The sequence below is a fragment of the Lontra canadensis genome, unplaced genomic scaffold, assembly GCF_010015895.1.
Source record: "Lontra canadensis isolate GAN:19392208 unplaced genomic scaffold, GSC_riverotter_1.0 scaffold35, whole genome shotgun sequence".
NCBI classification, from domain to species: domain Eukaryota; kingdom Metazoa; phylum Chordata; class Mammalia; order Carnivora; family Mustelidae; genus Lontra; species Lontra canadensis.
In genome coordinates, this window is record NW_022631029.1 from 14,124,700 (window position 1) to 14,151,238 (window position 26,539).

Consider the following 26,539-nt stretch of genomic DNA (forward strand, 5'->3'; position numbering starts at 1 on the left):
AAATTCTCATAAATTAGAAGCAACTTCAATTAAGAAATTTTTATGCTACTGTTCAATTTTTAATTTTTGTTTTTTTTTTCTTAGAATTCAAGGACTTAACCTGAACACAATACGTTTTTCTTATTGAAATGTCATAGACTGTGATAGGGCTATAGCAGTAGAAATGGAAAAGAGGGATATCCTAGAGAGACATGATTCAGGAGAGAAAGTCTCTGGCTCTCTTACATCCTCCTGGCTTTTGGTACAAAGGCAGTATTTGTTTTATCCTGAAGCCAAATTTAAAACAATATTCATCTATTTTAAATTATCTGTAAGTCCTTTCAAAGTCTAAAGAAGACTATTAGGATAGACTTTTGAAAAATCTTATACTTAGTTTAGAAAAAATTTATTCATTTATTTATTTTTAAAAAGATATTTATTTATTTATTTATTTATTTATTAATATTTACTTATTTGAGAGAGATCACAAGTAGGCAGAGAGGCAGGTAGAGAGAGAGGGGGATCAGTCTCCCTGCCGAGCAGTGAGCTTGATATGGGGCTCGATCCCAGGACCCTAAGATCGTGATGTGAGCTGAAGGCAGAGGCTTAATCTACTGAGCCATCCAGACACCCTGAAAAAATTTACTTTTTTTACATTTACATTTAGTTATTCTATTTCCTCTACTTTATGTTACAAATATGATTCTGAAAATTGGAATACATCTGTTTAAGTCTTGTATAATTCAAAATTTTTTGTATACAGTTATTCCTCTCAGAGATAAATGCCTTTCTGTTTGTATAAATTTTTGTCAAGATTGATAAAGTGGTTAGAAAGAGAGAGTTGGAATTTAGATAGTATTGATGACTACTGTTTAGGAAGCAGTACCACGGGAGCGCCCTTTCAGTGCCATGAAACAAGAACAGCAGAGGAAATGGGTTGAAGATTTGAACAAGCAAATAGAAGATGATCGGCAAAGAAAAATAGAGGAAAAAATTACATCTTCAAAGGTAACTTAACAAATTTAGGTGGATGTTGTCACGGGAAAAAAAATAATTTGAGTCCTTAATCATAAACCTAAAAGTATCCTAAAGCTATTTGACAAGACTACAGTATTCAAATTAATACACATTTGCTCTTGTAAACCTTTTATTGAATGCATTTAGTAAGTGATTTTGTGTAATTTCTTAAAACTGGCTTTTCAGGAATTTCCTAATTTGAATTTCTCGTACTCTTCATGTTAGTTATCTAAGTATATATGGAATTAATAAAGAATATAGCTCTGTTAATTTTTGTGATACTTATTCTGCTCTGTGGTGACTTTTAAAAATTGTGTTTGATTATCATTTTAGAACTTTATACATGAGAACAATTGGAAGAATTCTTAGTCATTCTTATTTATCATGATTAGGGTGAGGAACATGACAGATGGGCAATGCATTTTGATTCGTTAAAGACCGATCCTGCTTCTCAGTCTCAACTGTCTTCTTGGTCAACACACAACCAACCAGAGTACTTCTGTGTCTCTCCGGACACTCACGAACTGGCTGATATCAGCAGTGTTTATACACCTATGACTGGAAGCCAGGTTGAACCTTCAGAGGAGGAGCATATAGCAAAACCAGTTAGAGATAAGACCATGGCAGATAGTCAGAAAACAAAGTAAGTTTATTTTTCAGTATTTATTAATATTTAAGAAAGTCTATGTGCTTTATTAAAAGGACTGTCATTATATTTATAATACATGTTAATTGATTTCAGGTTTGGTATTTTCCTTTAAAGTAGAAATTACTAGTGGATGTATCTGGAGCAAAAATGATTTAGCATCTTTTGGGGGTTTTGTGTAACTAAAGTGTCTGTCTTGCCAGCTTTCTCCGTTCTATGACTGCTCTCTTGGATCCAGCTCAGATTGAAGAACGTGAGAGGCGACGACAAAAACAGTTAGAACATCAGGTATTGCATTGTAAAATACTATTCTTTGCCTTAATAAGTAAAGTCATTTCCAGTGTATACCTAAATAAATGGAAATTAAAATTCCAATATAAATGTACAGCACAGGCCCTTCCATTTCTGTGATGAATCTAATTCTTACTCCAGCTGGCAGTAATACTCAAATTATATTGATGCTGAGAACCAGACAGTATCACATAGTACAACCAGCCACTTGCCTTCCAGAAGACAAGGTCTTTAATATATGTTTTATATATGAAATGGCACTAAATCTTAACTTAGTACTGGTTATTTTTTTTTATATCTGTTTATAGGTCTCCTGAATTTTGTTTAGGATGAGAATTAGTTCTTTTAAGGGAACTATACAGGGCACTGAGGTAGAATTCTGATTGAGAAATCTAGCAGATAATATAAGGAAGGAGACTAAGATTAAAATTCTAATTTTAATCTAACACTAAAAGGACTTAAAATTCTGAATAATTCTTTAAAACCTTTGATACATGAAGAATTCGATGTAATTAATATTGTTAATCTTAATCAGTAAGTGAATTACAGAATGTCTGCTACTTACCAGACACTATGCTAAGTGCTGAGATTTTTTTAGTTGATTTTGGATAACTTCTTCTAACAGACCTCCTCTGTTAAAAGAAAAAGCATATAGAATTCCAGGAACAAAAGATGGGATAAATATATTGGAAATTTGACATTTTAACTTTATTTATATATGTAATATTGCATTATATATTATCTGCTACTTATAAACTTATTTTAGAAATTCAAATGCTTCAAATAGATTTTTTTAATTTGTGACAGTGCATTTTGTGATTTATGATTTATAACTAGAAAGCCATCACCGCTCAGGTAGAAGAGAAACGCAGGAAGAAAGAGCTGGAAGAACAGCAAAGAAAGAAGGAAGAACAAGAAGAGGAGCGTCGCTTAGCACGGGAACGAGAAGAGATGCAGAAACAGTATGAAGAAGACATACTTAAGCAAAAACAAAAGGAAGTAAGTATATATTAAAATTTTTTTCATTGAAATATAATTAACACAGTGTTACATTAGTTTCAGGTGTACAACAACATAGTGATTCAGGAGTCCTATATGTTATACCATGTTGACAGGCATACAATACACACTATTATAGTACCATTGACTGTATTCCCTATGCTGTTGCTTTCCTCCCTATGACTTGTTCATTTAATAACTGGAAGCCTGTACCTCCCACTCCTCTTCCCTCATTTACTAACTCCCTCTTCCCTGCTACCAGTTTGTGAGTCTGTTGTTGTTTTGTTTTGTTTTTTAAAGATTTTACTTATTTATTTGACAGAGATCACAAGTAGGCAGAGAGGAGGGCAGAGAGATAGGCAGAGAGGCAGGCAGAGAGAGAGAGAAAGAGAGAGGAGGAAGCAGACTCCCTGCGGAGCAGAGAGCCCGATGGGTTCAATCCCAAAACCCTGGGATCATGACCTGAGCCAAAGGCAGAGGCTTTAACCCACTGAGCCACCCAGGCACCCCTGTGGGTCTGTTTTTTTGTTTGTTTGGAGTTTTTTGTTTTGCTTTTCATTTTATCTTTTTAGTTTCCACATATAAGTGACTTCATATGGTATTGATCTTTCCCATCTGACTGACTGACTTTAGCATAATACCCTCTGGGTCCATCCGTGTTATTGCAAATGGCAAGATCTCATTCTTTTTTTATGGCTGAATAATACTCTGCTTTTTGTATACACTACATCTTCTTATCCATTCTTCTGCTGATGGATTCTTGAGTTGCTTCCATATCTTGGCTGTTACAAATAATGCTGCAGTAAACATTTGGGTGCATATATCTTTTGTTTCCTTTGGGTAAGTACTTTATAGTGAAATTACTAGACCTGTGGTAATTCTACTTTTAATTTTTTTAGGAGGGTCCTTATTGTTTTCCACAGAGGTTATACCAATTTCCATTCTTACCAATAGTGCCCAAGGGTTCCCTTTTCTCTACATCCTCACCAACACTTGTTGTTTCTTGTCTTTTTGATACTAGCTGTTCTGACGATGGTGAGATGATATAATTATGGTTTTGATTCACATTTCCCTGATCATTAGTGATGTTGAGGATCTTTTCCTGTGTCTGTTAGCCATCTGTATGCTTTGGAAAAATGTTTGTTTGGGTCCTCTGATCTTTTTTAAAAATTAAATTATTTGGGGGGGCAGTTGACTAAGTGTCTGAGTCTTGGTTTCAGCTCAGGTCATGCTCACTGGGTTGTGAGATCCAGCCTAGTGTGGAGCCTGCTTAAGATTCTCCCCCAACCCCCACTCTGTCAGCCTATCTCCCCATTCATGTGGTCATGCTGTCTCCCTTAAAAAAAAAAAAAATCATTATTTGGTGTTTTGGTGTTGAGTTGTACAAGTTATTTGTATATTTTGGATATTAACTCCTTTTCACATATGTTGTTTGCAGATATCTTCTCCCATTCAGTAACTTGTTGTTTTGTGGATGGTTTCTTTTATTGTGCAGAAGCTTTTTATTTTGATATAATCCCACCAGTTTATTTTTGCTTTTATTTCCTATGCCTGAGGAGACAGATCTAGAAAATGGAAATTAAAATTCCAGTATAAATGTACAGCGCAGTCCCATGGTAATGCCGTTGTCCAAGAGGTTACTGCCTCTGTTTCCTTTAAGGAGTTTTATGGTCTTAGGTCTCACAGTTTATATCCATTTGAGTTTATTTTTGTGTGTGGTGGAAGAAAGTGGTCCAATTTCATTCTTGTGCATGTAACTGTCCAGTTTTCCCAGCATATTTTATTGAAGAGACTGTCTTTCTCCCATTGGATATTCTTGCCTTCTTTGTCATAGATTAGTTGACCATATAAGCATGGTTTTATTCTTGGGCTCCCTTTCATCTTCTTTTGATCTGTTTTGTGCCATTGCTATACTATTTTGAGTACTGGCTTTGTAGCATATATGGTTTGAAAATCTAAGATTGTGATACCTTCAGCTTTGTTCTGCTTCCTCAGAATTGCTTTGGCTATTTGGGGTCCTTTGTGGTTCCATACAGATTTTAAGATTATTTGTTCTAGCTCTGTGGAAAATTCTGTTGGTATTTTGATAGGGATTACATTCAATCTGTAGATTGCTTTAATAGAGTGGACATTTAAAGTGTTAGTTCTTCCGGGGTGCCTGGGTGGCTCAGTGGGTTAAAGCCTCTGCCTTCAGCTTGGGTCATGATCTCAGGGTCCTGGGATCGAGCCCCCGCATCGGGCTCTCTGCTCAGCAGGGAGCCTGCTTCCTCCTCTCTCTCTGCTTGCCTCTCTGCCTACTTGTGATCTCTCTCTGTCAAATAAATAAATAAAATATTAAGGGGCGCCTGGGTGGCTCAGTGGGTTAAGCCGCTGCCTTTGGCTCAGGTCATGATCTCAGGGTCCTGGGATCGAGCCCTGCATCGGGCTCTCTGCTCAGCAGGGAGTCTGCTTCCCTCTCTCTCTCTGCCTGCCTTTCTGTCTACTTGTGATCTCTCTCTCTGTCAAATAAATAAAATCTTAAAAAAAAAAAAGTGTTCTTCCAAACTTTGAACATGGTAGTATTTATATTATAAATAACATTATAGAGTAAAAATGGATAGAGTAAAAATGGGTGTATTTTTAAAAGAAAAATAATCAGAAGTTGAACATTTGCATCTGTTTTGAAATTTTGAAGGTGTATGCAGAAACACTGAAGTGTTGCATTATAAAGGTTATGAACGTAAAGGAGAATCTAGAGAAGGTTTAATTATTTCAAGTGATCAGTTCACAAATGCCATATTGCAAGGGTTTTTTTCTCTGCTAAGAAAGGCCAGTACAGCACACAAAAAAATTACCCATGTGCTTCATTTTGAAATGTTTTCTAAGCAGTAATTATTATTATTTTTTTTAAGATTTTATTTTTTTATTTGACAGATCACAAGTAGGCAGAGAGGCAAGCAGAGAGAGGGGAAGCAGGCTCCCTGCTGAGCAGAGAGCCCAATGCAGGGCTCGATCCCAGGACCCTGAGATCATGACCTGAGCTGAAGGCAGAGGCTTAACTCTCTGAGCCACCCATGCATGCCTAAGCAGTAATTATTAATAAATATCCTAGATGTGTTAAAAGAAATGATTGGCCTTTCTGTCTGTATCCATTAGTGCACAGGAGCATATATTTGCAGTGATTGGCTGGGATTGATGATACATTTCATTGCTGTGTTAGAGTTTTCCTGTGTGCTTAAATAAGATCTTTTTTTTTTTTTTTAATTTTAAAATTTTATTTATTTATTTATTTTAAAGATTTTATTTATTTATTTGAAAGACAGAGCTCACAAGTAGGCAGAGAGGCAGGCAAGAGAGAGAGGAAGGGAAGCAGGCTCCCTGCTGAGCAGAGAGCCCGATTCGGGGCTCGATCCTAGGACCCTGGGATTGTGACCTGAGCCGAAGGCAAAGGCTTTAACCCACTGAGCCACCCAGGTGCCCAAATTTTTATTTTTTGTGATTTTATTTATCCATTTGTCAGAGAGAGAGCACAAGGGAGAGCACAAGCAGGGGGAGGGGCAGAGGGAGAAGCAGGCTCCCCACTGAGCAGGGAGCCGGATGTAGGACTCGATCCCAGGACAGTGGAATCATGACCTAAGCTGAAGGCAGCCGCTTAACCAACTGAGCCAACCAGGTGTCCCTAAATAAGATCGTTTTTTAAAAAAGAGTAGATACCTGGTTAGCTACAAGAACACCTCTGTTAAGTGGTACATGTGGCATAGGGATAGTTGTGTGAAGTGTCATGTTTGAGCTGACCTGACATGAGCAAATCCTACAATGACATGTGATTGCCAAGGATTTGTGAGGTTTATAGTAGAGCATAGAGCATTTCCCTTCGCCCTCGGAGATGCAACCTAGAGCCTGCATTTTCTTGATTTTTCCCATTTTCAGCCTTAACTCCACACTGATGAAGTGGATGATCTGGGTTCTATTTTCATTATGTTGAATAGGTTAAGCCAACTACTCCTATGAAAAAACTATATATGTGAATAAAGTCAAAGGGTCATTTGTTTGAATTGCAAGAAATGGCCGTAAATCCTGTGTTTTACCTCTTAATAATCTGTTTTTAATCTTTTTTTTTTTAAGATTTTATTTATTTATTGACAGAGATCACAAGTAGACACAGAGGCAGGCAGAGAGAGAGAGAGAGAGGGAAGCAGGCTCCCTGCTGAGCAGAGAGCCCGATGCGGGACTCTATCCCAGGACCCTGAGATCATGACCTGAGCCGAAGGCAGCAGCTTAACCCTCTGAGCCACCCAGGCGCCCTGTTTTTAATCTTAATGGAATTTTGATGGAATTAATCACTGGTTGTAGAAGCTTTAAAAACTTTATTATAATAAACTTCAGTGGGTAAAAGAATTCTTATATTTGTGGTCTAATACAGCTGTAGAATATGATACTAAAATATAAGTTCCAAAGGGGAGAAGCTTTGCCCTGTTGACTTTTTCCCAGTATCTTGAATAGTGCCTGGCACATAGTAGGAGCTAATCTGCTTAGAATAGTCAAGTCTATAGGTGTCTGATAATTGCATTTAATAATTCTGTGCCCTTCAAATATTAACAGGAAATCATGACTCTCAAAACACATGAGCTATTTCAGACAATGCAGAGAGCACAGGAGCTAGCACAGAGGCTGAAACAAGAACAGAGAATCCGAGAACTGGCTCAAAAGGGACACGACACTTCTGGATTGGTTAAAAATCTTGGTGGTAAGCAGTTTACTAGAATTTTACTTAAAATATCTTTTGAAGAGGATTTTAAATAACTGCCTATTTTTGGTACCTCTGACACACCTAGTGACTAAATATTGTTTTAGGAATTTCAGACCTTGAACTGATGTAACTTTATAAAAATGCTTATTTTGTTTGGGAGATTGGTTTAAGAGAAGAACTAAATAATGTTACACTTTCCAATAATCTTCTTTGATACAGGAAGGATGTTAGGGTTTGAAGACAACAACCAAGAATTCTCCAGATGTTTTTGGTGCAAAAAGGTGGTTTTATTAAAGCACGGGGACAGGACCCATGGGCAGAAAGAGTTGTGCTAGGGTCGTGAAGAGTGGCCCATCATATACTTTCAAGTTGTGAGGGGTTAGGGATAGTGTAAGTATGTAAGGAATTTGGAAGCACAGTTTCCAGGACCTTGAGGGGGCTAGCTGTTGTTGGGAAAATGTCATTTATTACTGTCTAATAAAAACTTAGTCATGAGACCCTTCAGATGTATATCAGTGGGTCATATGATTGGGGGATGATTGCCAATATGTATTGGGGAGAGGGGTAGAGATAAAGGCAGTTTCCAGAGGAATTTTTTTTTATGTTACAATAGACGTACAAGATCGTGGGGGTTGGGCTAAGATTACTTTCTGCCCTTAGCAAAGTATGAACATCCGGGCAGTTGAGTTCCTAGAGGAATGTCACTGATGACCTATTTCAAGGACTTGTCAGTGGGCCGTAAGTAGTAAGGAAATTTAATAATTTTTCTTCTGCCTTTGTTTCCTACATTTTACATAAATTTTCTTATGTTTTGTTTATAGTAGGTAAAATGTATACTTTTTTTTACCCAGTGTTTTTAGAGAAATCTCTGAAAGGATCCTCATAATTCAATAAGGGATAAAAATGCAGGTCACTTTTTGTAAGAAAATTTAGGATAGCCCTTTTATATTTTTATTGTAGTGTTCACATTGATTACACTGAAAATCTTGTGCGTATATAGTTGCTGCTACACATACTTTCTCTTAATCTTCCTGAACTGTCATTATGTTGGATAATTTATTTCTCTTGCTATTTGATAAGGTGACTAACAGCATTTCAAATTTAGGACATGGCTTGGATGATGTCAGTGGTAAAAAGAATACATGTATCAATTCTACAACCTCTCCCAAAAAGGATACTGCTGTGCAAACAGGTATTTGTTTAAAAGTTGTGATTTGGTTTAAAATTTACTTAAAATTAGCATCACAGTCAGAATTAAGCTTAATTTAGAATTGAGCTCTATTTAAAAATGAAAGGAATTCACCACTTTTCAGCAAGGATTAGAAAATGAAGGGATCTCTTGATTTTTAATTTCTCTGTAACAGCTTCATTGAGGTTTAATTCACATAGCAGACAGTTAACCCCCTTAAAGGATACAGTGCAGTGTTTTGGTTTTGGTTTTCTTTAAGTTTTTAATTAAATTCTAGTTAACATATATGGTGAAATTGTTTCAGATGTAGAATTTAGTGATTCATCACTTACATATAATACCCAGTGCACATCACAAGTGCCCTCCTAAATACCCATCACCCAGTTAGCCCATTTCCCCACTCACCTCCCTCTATAATCACTCAGTTCTCTTTTTTTTTCCCTCATTTATGTGCGAGAGAGGGAGAGTGAGAGAGAGAGAGCAGAAGCAGAAGGGAGAAGCAGAGGGAAAGGGAGAAGCAGACTCCCTGCTGAGCAGGGAGCCCAACATTGGGCTCAATTCCAGGACCCTGAGATCATGACCTGAGCTAAAGGCAGATGCTTAACCTACTGAGCCACCCAGGTGCCCCACTATCTAGTTCTGTCCATGTCATTGCAAATGGCAAGCTTTCATTCTTTTTGATGGCCAAGTTATATACCATCTTGTTCATCCATGGATATTTGGGTTCTTTCTATATTTTGGCTGTTGTTGATAATGGTGCTATAAACATCATGGTGCATGTGCCCCTTTGAATCAGTATTTTTGTGTCCTTTAAGTAAATGCCTAGTACTGTAATTGCTGGGTCATAGGGTAGTTCTATTTTTAACTTTTTGAGGGACCCCCCCCCCATACAGTTTTCCAGAGTGGCTGCATCAATTTGCATTCTCATCAACAGTGTAGGAGGATTCCCTTTTCTCCATATATTCGCCAACATCTGTTGTTTTCTGTGCTAGTAAATTTTAGCCAGTTTGATAGGTGTGAGGTGGTATTTCATTATGGTTTTGATTTGTATTTTCCTGTTGAGTGAAGTTGAGCATCTTTTCATGTGCCTATTAGGCAACTATATGTCTTTGGGAAAATGTCTGTGTCTTCTGCCCCCCCCCCCTTTTTTTTCTTTTCTTTTTAGGATTTTAAAATTTATTTCACAGAGAGAGCGAGCACAAGCAGGGGGAGTGGCAGGGAGAGGAAAGGGAGAAACAGGCTTCCCACCGAGCAGGGAGTCCAATGCAGGGCTCGATCCCAAGACTCTTGGAACGTGACTTGAGCCGAAGGCAGCTGCTTAAGTGACTGAGCTACCGAGGTGCCCCTTTTTGCCCATTTCTTAACTGGATTATTCATTTTTTGGGTGTTGAGTTTGATAAGTTATTTATAGATTTTGGATACTAACCCTTTTTCAGACACGTCATTTGCAAATACCTTCTCCCATTCTGTAGGTTTTCTTTTAGTTTTGTTGATTTTTTTCTTCACTGTGTAGAAGCTTTTTATCTTGATGAAGTCCCGGTAGTTCACTTTTGATTTGCTTTTGTTTCCCTTGCCTCTAGAGATGTGTTTAATAAGAAGTTTCTATGGCTGAGGTCAAAGAGGTTGCTGCCTATGTTCTCAAGGATTTTGATGGATTCCTGTTTCACATTTAGGTCTTTCATCCATTTTGAATTTATTTTTGTGAATGGTGTATGAAAGTGCTTCAGTTTCATTCTTCTGCATGTTGCTGTCCAGTTTTCCCAGCACCATTTGTTGAAGAGACTGTGTTTTTTCCATTGGATATTCTTTCCTGCTTTGTCGAAGATTAGTCGACCATGGAGTTGAGGGTCCATTTCTGGGCTCTCTGTTCTGTTCCATTGATCTGTGTGTCTGTTTTTGTGCCAGTACCATACTGTCTTGATGATGACAGCTTTGCAGTAGAGCTTGGAGTCCAGAATTGTGATGCCACCAGCTTTGGTTTTCTTTTTCAACATTCCTTTGGCTATTTGGGGTCTTTCCTGGTTCCATATATATTTTAGGATTATTTGTTCCAGCTCTGAAAAAAGTTGATGGTATTTTCATAGAGATTGCATTGAATGTGTAGATTGTTCTAGGTAGCATAGACATTTTAACAATATTTGTTCTTGAAGGTCTACAAGCAGGGAATATTTTTCCATATCTTTGTCTTTCTCAGTTTCTTTTATGAGTGTTTTGTAGTTTTGTGAGTACAAATCCTTTGCCTCTTTAGTTAGGTTAATTCCTAGGTATTTTACAGTTTTTGGTGCATTTGTATATGGGATTGACTCCCTAATTTCTTTCTTCTGCCTCATTGTTAGCATATAGAAATGCAGCTGATTTCTCTGCATTGATTTTATATCCTGCCACTTTGCTGAATTCCTATATGAGTTTTAATGATTTTGAGGTGGAATCTTTTGTGTTTTCTACATAGAATATTATGTCATCTGCAAAGAGTGAGAGTTTGACTTTTTAGCCAATTGAGATGCCTTTTATTTCTTCTTGTTGCATGATTGCTGAGGCTAGGACTTCTAGTACTATGTTGAACAACAGTGGTGACAGTGGACATCCCTGCCATGTTCTTGACCTTAGGAGGAAAGCTCTGTTTTTCTCCACTGAGAATGATATTTGCTGTGGGCTTTTTGTATATGGCTTCTTTGATATTGAGGTATGTTCCCTCTGTGAAGAGTTTTAATCAAGAAAGAATGCTGTACTTTATTAAATGCTTTTTCTGCATCAGTTGAGAGGATCATATGGTTCTTGTCCTTTCTCTTAGTCATGTGGTAATTATGTTGATTGATTTGCGAATATTGAACCTTTCCTGCAGCCAAGGAATAAGTCCCACTTGATTGTGGTGAATAATTGTTTTAATAATTGAAATTATTAAAATATACCCTCAATTATTGAAATGGACCCTCAACTCCATGGTTGACTAATCTTTGACAAAGCAGGAAAGAATATCCAATGGAGAAAACACAGTCTCTTCAACAAATGGTGCTGAGAAAGCTGGACAGCCACATGCAGAAGAATGTTTTAATGTACTGTTGGATTTGATTTGCTAATATCTTGTTGAGAATTTTCACACCCATGTTCATCAATTATATATTAGGTATAATTCTCCTTTTTGGTGGGGTCTTTGTCTGGTTTTGGAATCAAGGTAATGCTGGCCTCATAGAATGAATATAGAAGTTTTCCTTCCATTTATTTCTATTTTTTTGGACCTGTTTGAGAAGAATGTGTATTAACTTTTTTTTTTAAAGTCTAGTAGAATTCCCCTGGGAAGCCATCTGGCCTTGGACTTTTGTATTTGAGAGATTTTTGATTACAGATTCAGTTTCTTTGCTGGTTATGGGTCTGTTTAAATTTTTTTCTTCCTGTTTCAGTTTTGGCAGTTTGTGGATTTCTAAGAATTTATCCATTTCTTCCAGATGCTTGTTTTGTTGGCATATGATTTTTCCTAATAATCTCTAATAATTAAAATTCTGTGGTGTTGGTTGTGATCTCTCTTCTTTCATTGGTGATTTTATTTATTTTGGTCTTTTTGTGTTTTGATTAAGTCTGGCTAGGGGTTTATCAGTTTTATTCTTTCAGAGAAAAATATTTTAGTTTCATTGATCTGTCCTACTAGTTTTTTTATTTCTGCTCTAATCTTTTTATTTCCTTCCTTCTGCTGGCTTTAGGCTTTATTTGCTGATCCTTTTCTAGCTTCCTTTAGGTGTAAGGTTAGGTTGTATATTTGAGATTTTTCTTGCTTCAAGGTAGGCTTGTATTGCAGTATACTTTCTTTTCAGGACCACCTTTGCTGCATCCCCAAGGTTTTGTACTATCGTGTTTTCATTTGCTTCCGTGGATTTTTAAAAATTTATTTTTTAGGGCGCCTGGGTGGCTCAGTGGGTTGGGCTGCTGCCTTCGGCTCGGGTCATGATCCCAGGATCCTGGGATGGAGTCCCGCACCGGGCTCTCTGATCAGCGGGGAGCCTGCTCCCCCCACCCCCCGCCATCTGCCTCTCTGCCTACTTGTGATCTCTGTCTTTCAAATAAATAAAATCTTTTTTTAAAAAATTTCTTTAATTTCCTGGTTAACCTCTTCATTCTTTTTTTTTTTAATATTTAATTAATTTATTTATTTGACAGAGATCATAGGTAGGTAGAGAGAGAGGGGAAGCAGGCTCCCTGCTGAGTAGAGAGCCCGATGCAGGGCCTCATCCCAGGACCCTGAGATCATGACCTGAGCCAAAGACAGAGGCTTAACCCACTGAGCCACCCAGGTGCCCCCCCTCTTCATTCTTTAGTAGGATGTTCTTTAATGTCCATGTATTTGTGATCTTTCCAAATTTTTTCTTGTGGTTGACTTCAGGATTCATAGCATTATGGTCTGAAAATATGCATGGTATGATCTCATTCTTTTTGTATTTGTCGAAGGCCTGATTTGTGATCCAGTATGTGATCTCTTTTGGAGAATATTCCATGTGCACTTAGAAAGAATTTGTATTCTGGAGGGAGGGTGGGGTTATGGACATTGGGGAGGGTATGGCTATGGTGAGTGCTGTGAAGTGTGTAAACCTGGCGATTCACAGACCTGTACCCCTGGGGATAAAAATATATGTTTATAAAAAATAAAAATTTGAAAAAAAAAAAAAAAGAATGTATTTTGCTGCTGCTTTAGGATGAAATGTTCTGAATATGTCTGTTAAGTCCCTCTGGTCCATTTGTGTCATTCAAAGCCATTGTTTTCTTTTGATTTTGGGCTTAGATGATCTGTAGGTTTCTGTTAAGTGGGGTATTAAAGTCTCCTATTGTTACTAATGAGTTTCTTTATGTTTGTTATCAATCGACTTATGTATTGGGTGCTGCCAAGTTGGGGGCATAGATATTTGCAATTGTTAGATCTTTTTGTTGGATAGAACAAGGGTTTATGAGATAGTGACCTTTATCTCATATTTTTTTGTTTAAAATCTTGTTTGATATTAAACATGCCTACTCTGGCTCTCTATTGACTTCTGTTAGCATGATAAATTGGTTTTCATCACCTCACTTTCAATCTGCAGGTGTCTTTAGGTCGAAAAATGAGTCTCTTGTAAGCAGTATATAGGTGGATCTTTTTTTTTTTTAAAATCCATTCTGATACCTTACATCTTTTGATTGGGGCATTTAGTCCATTTACATTCAGGCATTATTATATTTAGGAATTATTATAGATAAGAAGGTAGTGCCATTGTATTGCCTGTGAAGTCACTGTTTCTGGAGATTTTCTCTGTTTCTTTCTAGACTTTGTTGCTTTTGGTCTTTCTTTCCGACTTTAAAGGGTCCCCTTTAATATTTTTTGCAGGGTGGTAGTTTAGTCATCATAAACTCCTAGTTTTGTTTGTCTGGGAATCTCTTTATCTCCTTCTATTCCAAATCCTTGATGGATAAAATATTCTTTACTGTGTATTTTTCCCATTCAGCACCTTGAATATTTTTTGCAGGGTATAGTTTAGTTATCATAAACTCCTAGTTTTGTTTGTCTGGGAATCTCTTTATTTCCTTCTATTCCAAATCCTTGATGGATAAAATATTCTTTACTGTATATTTTTCCCACTCAGCACCTTGAATATATCTTGCCACTCTCTTCTGACCTGCTGGGTTTCTTTGGTAAGATTTACTACTAACCTGATTTGTCTTCCCTTGTAGATTAGGGATTTCTTTTCCCTTGCTGCTTTCAGGATTCTTTCCTTATCTCTGTATTTTGCAGATTTTGCTGCGATATGTCTTGGGGTTGGCCGGCTTTTGTTGAGTTTGATGGGATTTCTCTGTGCCTCCCAGGTTTGGATAACTGTTTTCTTCCCCAGATTATAGAAGTTTTCATCTATAATGTGTTCATATAAACCTTCTGATGGAGTATTTTTCTTAAAGAGTATAATTAGAGTTTAGAGTTGTGCAACCATCCCCACAGTGAATTTAAGAACATTTTTATCACCCCAGAAAGAACCCCTGTGTTCATCAGCAGTCATTCTTCTTTTCTCCCTTGTCTTCAGTTAAAGGTAACCAGCAAGCTACTTTCTGTTACTCTAGATTTGCCTATTCTAGACCTTTCATATAATTGGAATCATACCATATGTGGTATTTTGTGCCTGGATTCTTTCATTTAGCGTAATGTTTTAAGGTTCATCATGTTGTAGCATGTAGCAATATATCATCATCCTTCATCACTGAATAATATTCCATTTTGTGCATATACCACATTTTGTTTATTCCTTCATCAGTTGCCACCAGTTTGGCTATTAAAAATATGCTATGAACACTTATGCAGAACTTACCTGGATGTATATTTTTAGATTTCTTGGGAGAGAAGAATAGCATTGCTGAGTTATATATAACTGTATGTTTAGCATTTGATGAATTGTAAAACTTTTCCAAATTGTATGATTTTACATTTCCATCAGCAGTGTATGTAATTTCTTTGCATGTTAACCTTACACATATTATTCTCATGGTTATGAACTGGTGTGTCATTGTGGTTTTGATTTACATTTTCCCAGTGACCAATGATGAACATTTTTTATGTGTTCATTTTATTCATTTTTTTTTTAAGATTTTATTTATTTGAGAGAGAGAGAAATAGAGAGCAAGCAAGTACATAAGGAAGGGGAAGGGAAAGCAGGAGAGGGAGAAGCAGGCTCCCCATTGAGCAGGGAGCCAGATGCAGGGCTCAATCCCAGAACCCTGGGATCATGACCTGAGCCAAAGGCAGACAATTAACTGCCTGAGCCCTACCCAGGCCTCCTCATGGGTTCATTTTAAATTTTTAAAAATGTGATAAGGTAATATCCAGTTGGGCCTTATTTTTTTTTTTTTGCATTCTAAGGATTTCTTTATTTTTTTTTATTATTTTTTTTATAATTTTATTTTTTATAAACATATATATATATATTTTTTTCCCCCAGGGGTACAGGTCTGTGAATCTCCACGTTTACAAACTTCACAGCACTCACCATAGCACATACCCTACCCAATGTCCATAACCCCCCCCCAACCCCCCTCTGCCCAGCAACTCTCAGTTTGTTTTGTGAGATTAAGAGTCACTTATGGTTTGTCTCCCTCCTAATCCCAACTTGTTTCATTTACTCTTCTCCTACCACATTAACCCCCCATGTTGCATCTCCTCTCCCTCATATCAGGGAGATCATATGATAGTTGTCTTTCTCTGATTGACTTATTTCGCTAAGCATGATACCCTCTAGTTCCATCCACGTTGTCGCAAATGGCAAGATTTCATTTCTTTTGATGGCTGCATAGTATTCCATTGTATATATATACCACATCTTCTTTATCCATTCGTCTGTTGATGGACATCTAGGTTCTTTCCATAGTTTGGCTATTGTAGACATTGCTGCTATAAACATTTGGGTGCACGTGCAGTTGGGCCTTATTTTTATAGGTCTCCATGCTTACTGTGAATCCTTTAAATCCTTTACATATCTTTCTGGGAATTTTTTTTTTTAATCGCTTCCAGAAAATCCCTTAAACTTTTCACTTTTTAAAAATCCAGGGATAATTGACGTACAACATTAGTTTCAGGTGTAGAGCATAATGATTCTATATTTGTGTATGTTGCAGAATGGTCACAGTAGGTCTAGTTAATATCACCATCAGAAAATTTTTTCTTGTGATGAGAAGATTTATTCTCTTAAATATGGAATTATTATTAACTAGAGTCACTGTGTTGTATGTTATATCCCCATGACTTATAACTGGAATTTGTAGTTTTGGACTCTTCACCCATTTTGTCCTTCTTTCCTCTCCCACTGCTGCCTTTGGCAGCAGTATATCTGTGAGCTTCTGTAGTTTTTGCATGTGTGTGTGTGTGTGTGTGTGTGTGTGTATTTTTTTAAGATTCCACTTGTAAGTAAAAGAAAAAAAATTCCCCATATAAGTTAGATCTTATGGTATTCGTCTTTCTCTGTCTTTTTTTACTTAGTATAATGCCCTCAAGGTCCATCCATGTGGTCACAGATGGCAAGATTTCATTTCTTTTTATGGCTGGATAATATTCCTTTGTGTATGTAAACACTACATTTTCTTTATATTTATCTGACACTTAGGTTGCTTCCATGTCTCCACCATTACAAATAGTGCTCCAGTGAACACAGGAGTGCATACATCTTTTTGAGTTAATGGTTTTGTTTCTTTCGGATAAATATCCTGAGGTGGAATTCCTGGATCATGTGGTAGTTCTTCTTTTAACTTTTTGAGGAATCTTTATATTTTCTGTAGTGGAAATTAACCAATTTAGAAGTCCTACCAACAATGCGTGAGGGTTCCCTTTTCTCTACCTCCTTGCCGACCCTTGTCATTTCTTCTCTTTTTGATACTCAACATTATGAATGGTGTGAAGCCATATCTCACAGTGGCTTTGATTTTCCATTTCCCTGATAATTAGTGATGTTGAGCATCTTTTTATGTAGCTGTTAGCCATCTGTAGGTCTTCCTTTGAAAATTGTTCAAATCTTCTGCTCATTTTAAAAATCAGATTGTATCTTTGCTTTTCTTATTGCATTGTATAATTTCTTTTTTTTAAATTAACATATATTACTTGTTTCATGGGTACAGGTCTGTGAATCATCAGTCTTACACAGTTCACAGCACTCACCATAGCACATACCCTCCCTAACGTCCATAACCCAGCCACCGTATCCTTCCCCCCACCCCACCCCAGCAACCCTTAGCTTGTTTCCTGAGATGAAGAGTCTCTTTATGGTTTGGCTCCCTCCCTGGTCCGATCTTGTTTCATTCTTCTTTCCCTTCCCCCCATGAACCCCCACCCTGCCTCTCAAATTCCTCATATAAGAGAGATCATATGATAATTGTTTTTCTCTGACTGACTTAACTTAGCTTAACATAACAGCCTCTAGTTCTACCCATGTTGTTGCAAATGGCAAGATTTCAGGGTTTTTTTGATGGCTGCATAGTATTCGTGTGTGTGTGTGTGTGTGTGTGTGTGTGTGTGTGTATCCACACCACATCTTCATCCATTCATCTGTTGCTGGACATCCAGGCTCTTTCTGTAGTTCTGCTTTTGTGGACATTGCAGTCTGCTATAAACATTTGGGTGTGTGTGCCCCTTTGGATCACTACATTTGTATATTTAGGGTAAATACTCAGTACTGCAAATGCTGGGTTGTAGGGTAGCTCTATTTTCGACTCTTTGAGGAACCTCCATACTGTTTTCCAGAGTGGCTGTCCCAGCTTGCATTCCCACCAACAGCGTAGAAGGGCTCCCCTTTCTCTGCATCCTGGCCAACTCCTGTCATTTCCTGACTGGTTAACTTCAGCCATTCTGACTGGTGTGAAGTGGTATCTCACTATGGTTTTGATTTGTATCTCCCTGATCCCAAGTGATATAGGGCACTTTTTCCTGTGTCCGTTGGCCGTTTGGATGTCTTCTTTACAGAAATGTCTGTCCATGTCTTCTGCCCATTTCTCGATTGTATTGTTTGTTCTTTGGGTGTTGAGTTTGGTAGGTTCTTTATACACTTTGGATACTAACCCTTTTTCAGACATGCCATTTGCAAATATCTTCTCCCATTCTGTTGGTTGTCTTTTGGTTTTGTTAACTGTTTCCTTTGTTGTGTAAATGATTTTGATCTTGATGAAGTCCCAGTAGTTCCTTTTTGCCCTTGCTTCCCTTGCCTCTGGTGGTGTTTCTAGGAAGAAGTTGCTGTGGCTGAGGTGGAAGAGGTGGCTGCCTGTGTTCTCCTCAAGGATTTTTGAAGGATTCCTGTCTCACATTGAGGTCTTTCATCCATTTTGAGTCTGTTTTTTGTGTGTGGTGTAAGGAAATGGTCTAGTTTCATTCTTCTGATGTGGCTGTCCAGTTCTCCCAGCACCATTTGTTGAAGAGACTCATTTTTCCATTGGACATTCTTTCCCGCTTTGTCAATGATTAGTTGATCATAGAGTTGTGGGTCCATTTCTGGGCTCTCTGTTCTGTTCCATTGATCTGTGTGTGTGTTTTTGTGCCAGTACCATACTGTCTTGATGATCACAGCTTTGTAATAGAGCTTGAAGTCTGGAATTGTGATGCCACCAACTTTGGTTTTCTTTTTCAACATCCCTCTGGCTATTCGGGATCTTTTCTGGTTCTATACAAATTTTAGGATTATTTGTTCCATTTCTTTGAAAAAGTTGGTGGTATTTTGATAGGGATTGCCTTAAATGTGTAGATTGTTCTAGGTAGCATAGACATTGTCACAATGTTTGTTCTTCCAGTCCGTGAGCATGGAACTTTTTTCTATTTCTTTGTGTCTTCTTCAGTGTCTTTCATGAGTACTCTATATAGGTTTTTGAGTACAGATTCTTTGCCTCTTTGGTTAGGTTTATTCGTAGGTATCTTAAGGTTTTGGGTGCAATTTTAGATGGGATCAACTCCTTAATTTCTCTTTCTTCTATCTTGTTGTTGGTATATAGAAATGCAACTGATTTCTCTGCATTGATTTTATGTCCTGGTATTCTACTGAATTCCTGTATGAGTTCTAGCAATTTCTGGTATTTTATTTTTGATGCAATTGCAAGTGAGTTTTTTTTCTTAATTTCTCTAACAGTATTAGTGTATAGAAACACAACAGATTTATGTGTATTGAGTTTTTTATCCTGCACCTTTATGGAATTCATTTTTTCTGACAGATTTTGGTGGAGTCTTTTGAGTTATCCACATAAAGTATCATGTCTTCTGCAAAGATTGAGAGTTTGACTTCTTTTTTGCCGATTCGGGTACCTTTTATTTCTTTCTTGTATGTGATTGCCAAAGCTAGGACTTCTAGTACTGTGTTGAATAGCAGTGGTGACAGTGGACAGCCCTGCCATGTTCCTGACTTTAGGGGAAAAGCTCTCAGTTTTTCCCCATTGAGAATGATATTCACTGTGGGATTCTTATGATACTGAGGTATGTGCCCTGTATCCCTACACTGTGAAGAGTTTTGATCAAAAAAGGATGTTGTACTTTGTCAAATGCTTTTTCAGTAGATGTTGAGAGTATCATATGGTTCTTGTTCTTTTGTATGATTTATTTATATATTTTAGATATTAACCTCTTATCAGATATATTATTTGCAAATATTTTCTTCCATTTAGTAGGTTGCTTTTTCATTTTGTTGGTTTCCTTTGCCCTTTGATGTGAAGAAATGTTTTTAGTTTGATACAGTCTTAGTTGTTTACTTTTACTTTTGTTGCCTTTGCTTTTGGACTCCGATTTTAAAAACGATTGCCAACATCAATGTCAAGGAGTTTATTACTGCCTATGTTTTCATTTCTAGGGGTTTTATGTTTCAGGTCCTATATTGAAGATTTTATCTATTTTGGGTTCATTTATGTGTAGTGTAAGATAGTTGTCAAGTGTCATTATTTTGCATTTGACAGTCCAGTTTTCCCAGCACTATTTACTAAAAAGATTATCCTTTCCCCATTGTGTATTCTGGGCTTCTTTGTTGTAATTAACTCTTCATATAAGTGTGGGTTTATTTCTGTGCACCTTGTTCTGTTCTTTTGATCTGTGTGTCTGTTTTTATGTGAGTACTGTACTGTTTTGATTACTATAGATTTGAAATGTAGTTTGAAATCAGGTACTGTGATGCCTCCAGCTGTGTTCTTTCTCAGGGTTGCTTTCGTTATAGGGTCTTTTGTGTTGCCATAGAAGTTTTGGGATTGTTCTATTTCTGTTGAAAGATGCCATTGGAATTTTGATAGGAATTGCGATGAGTCTGCAGATTATTTTGGACAATATAGACATTTTAGGAATAGTAATTCTTCCAGTCAGCATGGCATGTTTTTGCATTTATTTGTGTATTCTTCAGTTTCTTTTAGTAGTATCTTACAGTTTTCAGTGTACAGGGTTTTTACCTCCAAGGTTAAATTTATTCCTTGTATTATATTTTTGATGCAATTGCAAGTGGGATTTTTCCTTAATTTCTCTAACAGTATTAGTGTATAGAAACAGAACAGATTCATATATATTGATTTTTATATCCTGCACCTTTATGGAAATTGTTTTTTCTGACAGATTTTGGTGGAGTTTTTAGAGTTTTCTGTATATAAATGATGTCATCTGTAAATAGTGACAGTTTTACTTCTTCCTTTCCAGCTTGGATGCCTTTTCCTTTTCTTGCCTAATTGCTATGGCTAGGATTTCCAGTGCTATGTTGAATAAAAGTGTGGAGAATAGACATCCTTGTCTCGTTCTTGATCTTAGATAAAAACTTTCACCTTTTCACTGCTGAGTATGATGTTAGCTACTTGCTTGGCATACATATATAGTCTTATTTTGAGGTATAGTACCTTTATACCTTGTATATGAGAATTTTTATCATAAATGGATTTGAACTTTGCCAAATGCTTTTTCTGCCTCTGTTGAGATGATCATATAATCTGTAGCTTTCATTTTGTTACTCTGTTGTATCTCAATTTATTAGCAGATGTTGCAACATCCTTGCATCTCTGTAATAAATCCTACTCGATCATGGTGTATGATTCTTTTAATGTATTGTTGAATTCTGTTTGCTAATATTCTGTTGAGGAAATTAAAAAAAATATATTTTTATTTATTTATTTGACACAGAGAGAGGGATAATGAGAGAGAGAAAGCACAAGCAGGGGGAGCAGCAGGCAGGCAGAGGGAGGAGAAGCAGGCTCTCTGCCGAGCAAGGAGCCCGATGTGGGGCTTGATCCCAGGACCCTGGGATCATGACCTGAGCCGAAGGCAGACACTTAACCGACTGAGCCACCCAGGCGTCCCCGTTGAGGAATTCTTGCATCTATATTTATCATGGGTATTGGCCCGTAACTTTCTTTTCTTGTAGCAGTCTTCTCTGATTTTGGTATCAGGGCGATGCTGGCCTCTTAAAATAAGTTTGGAAGTGTTCCCTGCTCTTGTGTTTTTGGGAAGAATTTGAGAAGGATTTGTATTATTCTTCTTTGAATGTAGGGTAGAATTCATCATTGAATCCATCTGGGTCTGGTCTTCTATTTGTAGGGAGGTTTTTTAAATTATTAATTCTCCTTACTAGTAATAAGTGTGTTTGGATTTTTTGTGGTTGTATGTTTCTTGGAATTTATCCATTTGTTCTAGGTTGTCGAATTGTTCATTTGCAGTTGTTCATAGTAGTTTATGATCCTTTGCATCTCTTTGGTATCTTTGTCATGTCTCTTTTCCTGATTTTGAGTCGTCTCTTATTTTTCTTGAAGATTCTAGCTAAAGTTGGTCGGTTTTGTTCATCTTTTCAAAAAAACAGCTTAGTTTCATTGATACTGTGTGTTGTCGTTGTATATCTGTATTTCATTTATTTCCATTCTGATCTTCGTTATTTCCTTCCCTGTCCTGAGTTTGGTTGGTTTTCTATTTCCTTGAGTTTTAAAGTTATGTTTATTTGAGACTTTTCTTGTTTCTTGATGTGTAGGCATTTATCACTCAAATTTCCCTTCCCTCTTAGAATTGTTTTTGCTGCATCGTGTAAGTTTTGATGTGTTGTATTTCTAGTTTAAGTTGCCTTAAGACATTTATTTCTTTTCTTTTTTAAAAGATTTTATTTATTTATTTGACAGAGATCACAAGTAGGCAGAGAGGCAGGCAGAGAGAGAGGGGGAAGCAGGCTCCCCGCCAAGCAGAGAGCCTGATGTGGGGCTCGATCCCAGGACCCTGGGATCATGACCTGTGCTGAAGGCAGAGGCTTTAACCCACTGAGCCACCCAGGTGCCCCAAGACATTTATTTCTTTTGACTTTTTTTTTTTTTTTTGACTTTTTTTTTTTGACCTGTTAAGTGGCATGTTATTTAATCTCCACATAATTGTGAGTTTTCCAGTTTTCCTCAGGTAATTATTAATATCTAGTTTTGTATCATTGTGGTTGAAAAAAATGCATGATGTAATTTGAATTTTCATGAATATTATTATTAAAACGGACTTTGTGGCATACCATGATCTTGGAAAATGTTCCTTGTGTACTTGAGAAGAGTCTTCTGTTTTGAAAATTTTCTGAATCTGCCCATAAGTTTTATCTGGTCTAATGTTTAAGATCTGATGTTTTTTTACTTTCTCTCTTGATGATCTATGCATTGATATAAATGGGTTGTTAAAGTCTCCTACTATTATTGTACTCCTGTCAGTTTCTCTCTTTAGGTGTGTGAATATTTCCCTTATATATTTAGGTTCTCCTGTGTTGAGTGCATAAATATTTACAGATGTTATATTCTCATGTTGGATTGACCCCTTTATCACTATGTACTGCCCTTCTTTGTCTCATAATTATTGCAGTCTTTGTTTTAAAGTCTATTTTGTCTGATAGAAGTGTAGCTACCTTCACTTCCTTTTCCATTTGCATAGAACATCTTTTCCCATCTGTTTATTTTCATTCTGTGTATGTTTCCTTCTGAAATGAGTCTCTTATAGGCAGCCTAATTTTCTTTCCCATTCAGCCACTCCGTCTTTTGATCTGGAAAATTTAGTACATTTAAACTTAAAGAAATTATTGATAGGTGTGTGCTTATTGCCCTTTTGTTCATTTTTTCCTAGTTCCTTTCTTCTCTTTGTTTTGATGACTTTAATAGTAATGTTAGATTCTTTTATTGATCTTTTGTGAATCTCTCTTTTGTGTGTCTACTATAGGTTTTTACTTTATGGTTACATTTAGTCTTACATAAAACTTAATTTATAAGTCTTTTTAAAGTTTGTAACATTTTTAAGTTTGAGAGCACTCTAAAGCTCGGTCTCACATCTTTTTATCTTTTGTATCTTTATCTTTCATATCCCATAACTAATTATTCCAGTTATGGTTATTTTTACTACTTTTCTGTTTTAACCTTCAGACTAGCTTTCAAAGTGATTAACCCACTACTTTTATTTTGTATTAATGTTTACTAATGAGATTTTTATTTTCATAAGTTTTCTTGTTGATTAGCGCCCTTTGTTTTCAACTTGAAGAAATTTCACATTCCTTTTACAGCCAGGTTAGTGGTGGGGTGGCCTGGGTGACTCAGTCATTAAGACCAGTTTAGTGGTGATTAACTCTTTTTTATTTTTTGCTTGTTTGGAAAACTTTACTCTCCTTTAATTCTGAATAACTCTGCCACATAAAATTGGCTGGAAGTTTTTTTTTTTTCCTGCACTTTGAATATATTGAACCACTGTCTTCTGACCTACAAAGTATCTGCTAAAAAAATCTCATGAGGGTTCCTTGTATGTAACAAGTTGATTTTCTACCGTTTTTAAGATATACTTCTTGTCTTTAAGTTTCAACATTTTAATTATAAGAATCTCAGTGATGGTTTCTTTGTGTTTCTTATTTTGAATTCTCTGTGCTTCCTGAATCTGGATATTGGTTTCTTTTCCGGGTTAGGGATGTTTTCAGCCATAGTTTCTTCAGGTAATTTTTTTGCTGCTTTTCTCCTCTGAGGCTCCAAATAATTTGAATATTTGTTGGCTTGGTGTTGTCCCATAAGTTCCTGAGCTATCTTCACTTTTATTTTTTTTTTGATGCTCTGATTGGATGAATTCCATTATCCTGTCTTTGAGTTCACCAATCCTTTCTTCTGTATCATCTAGTCTCCTATTGAACCCTTCTAGTGTTATTTTTCAGTTCAGTTAATATATTCCTCAGCTCTGTGACTTGTATTTGGTACCCTGAATACTTATATTTTCTTTTTGAAGTTTTCACTGTGTTTATCCATTCTGTCAAGGTCTGTGAGCATCTTTGTCACCATTACTTACTTTGAACTCTATTAGGTAAATTTTTTCATTAAGGTTTTTATCCTGAGGTTTTATCTTATTCTCCTGTTTGGAACATAGTCCTCTGGTTTCTTCATTCTGTCTTGGTTTGTGTGCATCAGTTTTAACAACTGCCTCTCTCAGGATTGGAGGATGGCCTCATGTACACACTGAACTTTATTGTTCAACCCTACGCATGCTCTTGGTTGTCTCTCAAGCCTTTGTGATAGTCCCTGCAGCCAGTTTTATTTATAAAAGCTCCCAGTAGTTGAGTGTGCCAAGACTGGTCAGTGTCCTAGAGAGGGGAGTATCTGAGTCAGCCCTTAGATTCAGGCTGATGGAAGCCAGACCTTCAGGCAGCAGCTTTTAACATATATAAATATCCACTAGGACCACAAGCAGAAGCCCCCCTGGCCTCTGGGGCCTGGTTATCCAGGGTACAACATAAAATATAGGGCAACAGCGTGTATAAAAGTTCCCTTCCAGGGGATATTGGCGCTCTGGAGTAGGACAGGAAAAGCATGAAGATGACACCTGCTGGTTGGGGTGAGGTGGGGTGGGATGGGGGCTAGAACTCTAAAGATAGCACCTGTTGGAGGTTCGTAGTAGGCCTGTATTTTTTTTTTACTTTTACATTTTTCTTTAAAGGTTTTATTTTTATTTAATAGAGAGCAGTCATGAGTAGGGGACAGGGGGAGGTGGAGGGAGAAGCAGACTCCCTGCTGAGCAGGAAGCCTAGTGCCAGACTCGATCCCAGGACTCCCGGACCATGACCCGAGCCGAAGGCAGTTGCTTAACCAACTGAATCACCCAGGTGCCCAGGCCTAGTGTTTTAAATGAAGGTAGTGCCTGCCAGCCTTACTCCCCTGAAATAGTATCCCAGTAAGTCCCTAGATATGTGGTTATGTTAGATGCCTGCCCCTTAGGCCAACACTTTTTGTGAAAAGAAGTTTGTTTACTTATATTAGTAACTCTGGATACTATTGGCTGCATCTTTGCTGGGCCCTGGGGGAAGTTAGTCCACACAACAGGCATTTTTGCCTTCTGCTATAACTTCGTGGGTCTCATAGACTTCAGCCCTATTGGCTTTCTGAGCTAGATGTTTTGTGAACTCCCCTCTCAATATCAGATCTTAAAAGCTGGGGTACCCAGTGTAGGGTTCAAACCCATTGCACCTCAAGAAGGTGGTCTGGGTTACTTACTTACCTGAAAGCTGCTCACTTATCTAAAATTATTCTGCTTATGTGCTCTTGGTATTGTTTGATACTTTGTGCTTCAGGTTGGTGAATCGGTTTCAGTCCCTTCCCTATGTCCAGATAAGTAACAGACTTATATGAATCCTACACATTTAAGGGAAAGTGAAAATAATTCCTTAAGACAGTAAAATTATGTGTATTATCACTGTGTGGCTCTAAATAAGAGAATTTAATCAGTCCGGTCCAAAATAGAGTAATTCAGGATGCTTTATGTAGAAAGGAACCATTTCCAAAAAAACTGGGTGTGAGGGAATCAGAGATAGTTCATGACTTCGGTGCTAGTAGCAACTAAGCTGATTACCAGACCCTAGAAGGCAAAAGTTGTGTTAGAGGTAACTTTGAGGGGAACAGTGACCTTTGGTAAAGGGACAGAGTCAGCCTCAGGTCAATACAGGGAATGAGCCAGTGGAATAAATATGCTGGCTTCATTTGCTTTCCTCCCTTTAATCTGCCAGTGAACCCCTCTTGACTGAAGTTGGAGGACCCAGGAACCCATTGATAACGGTTCATACCAGTTTAGCTTGCCAGGGCAGAGAGTCATGGTAGAAAAAGGCATTAACTGGGGTATAGAGTGGCAAAAGAAGCTATCCAGTATTAGAATGGTGCAGGTAGGCAGCCTTACTAGGGACTGGTCCTAGAGCATCTCCATCCTGGAATAACAAACCTGGTAAGTGTCCAGGATAAG

At 37.3% G+C, this 26,539-nt stretch overlaps 1 protein-coding gene across 4 annotated transcripts in view; it reads left to right on the top strand.

The window, feature by feature from the left end:
- CCDC66 (coiled-coil domain containing 66) overlaps nt 1-26,539 on the top strand; it is a 67,917-nt gene that overhangs the window by 33,490 nt on the left and 7,888 nt on the right. For 3 of the 4 annotated variants that reach the window (XM_032868347.1, XM_032868348.1, XM_032868349.1), the window contains 6 exons: nt 856-987; nt 1,389-1,639; nt 1,846-1,930; nt 2,771-2,932; nt 7,514-7,658; nt 8,767-8,853. In XM_032868347.1, coding sequence (XP_032724238.1) covers nt 856-987; nt 1,389-1,639; nt 1,846-1,930; nt 2,771-2,932; nt 7,514-7,658; nt 8,767-8,853 — 862 coding nt within the window. The remainder of the gene's footprint in view (nt 1-855; nt 988-1,388; nt 1,640-1,845; nt 1,931-2,770; nt 2,933-7,513; nt 7,659-8,766; nt 8,854-26,539) is intronic. The other variant, XM_032868350.1, reaches the window with a different exon arrangement.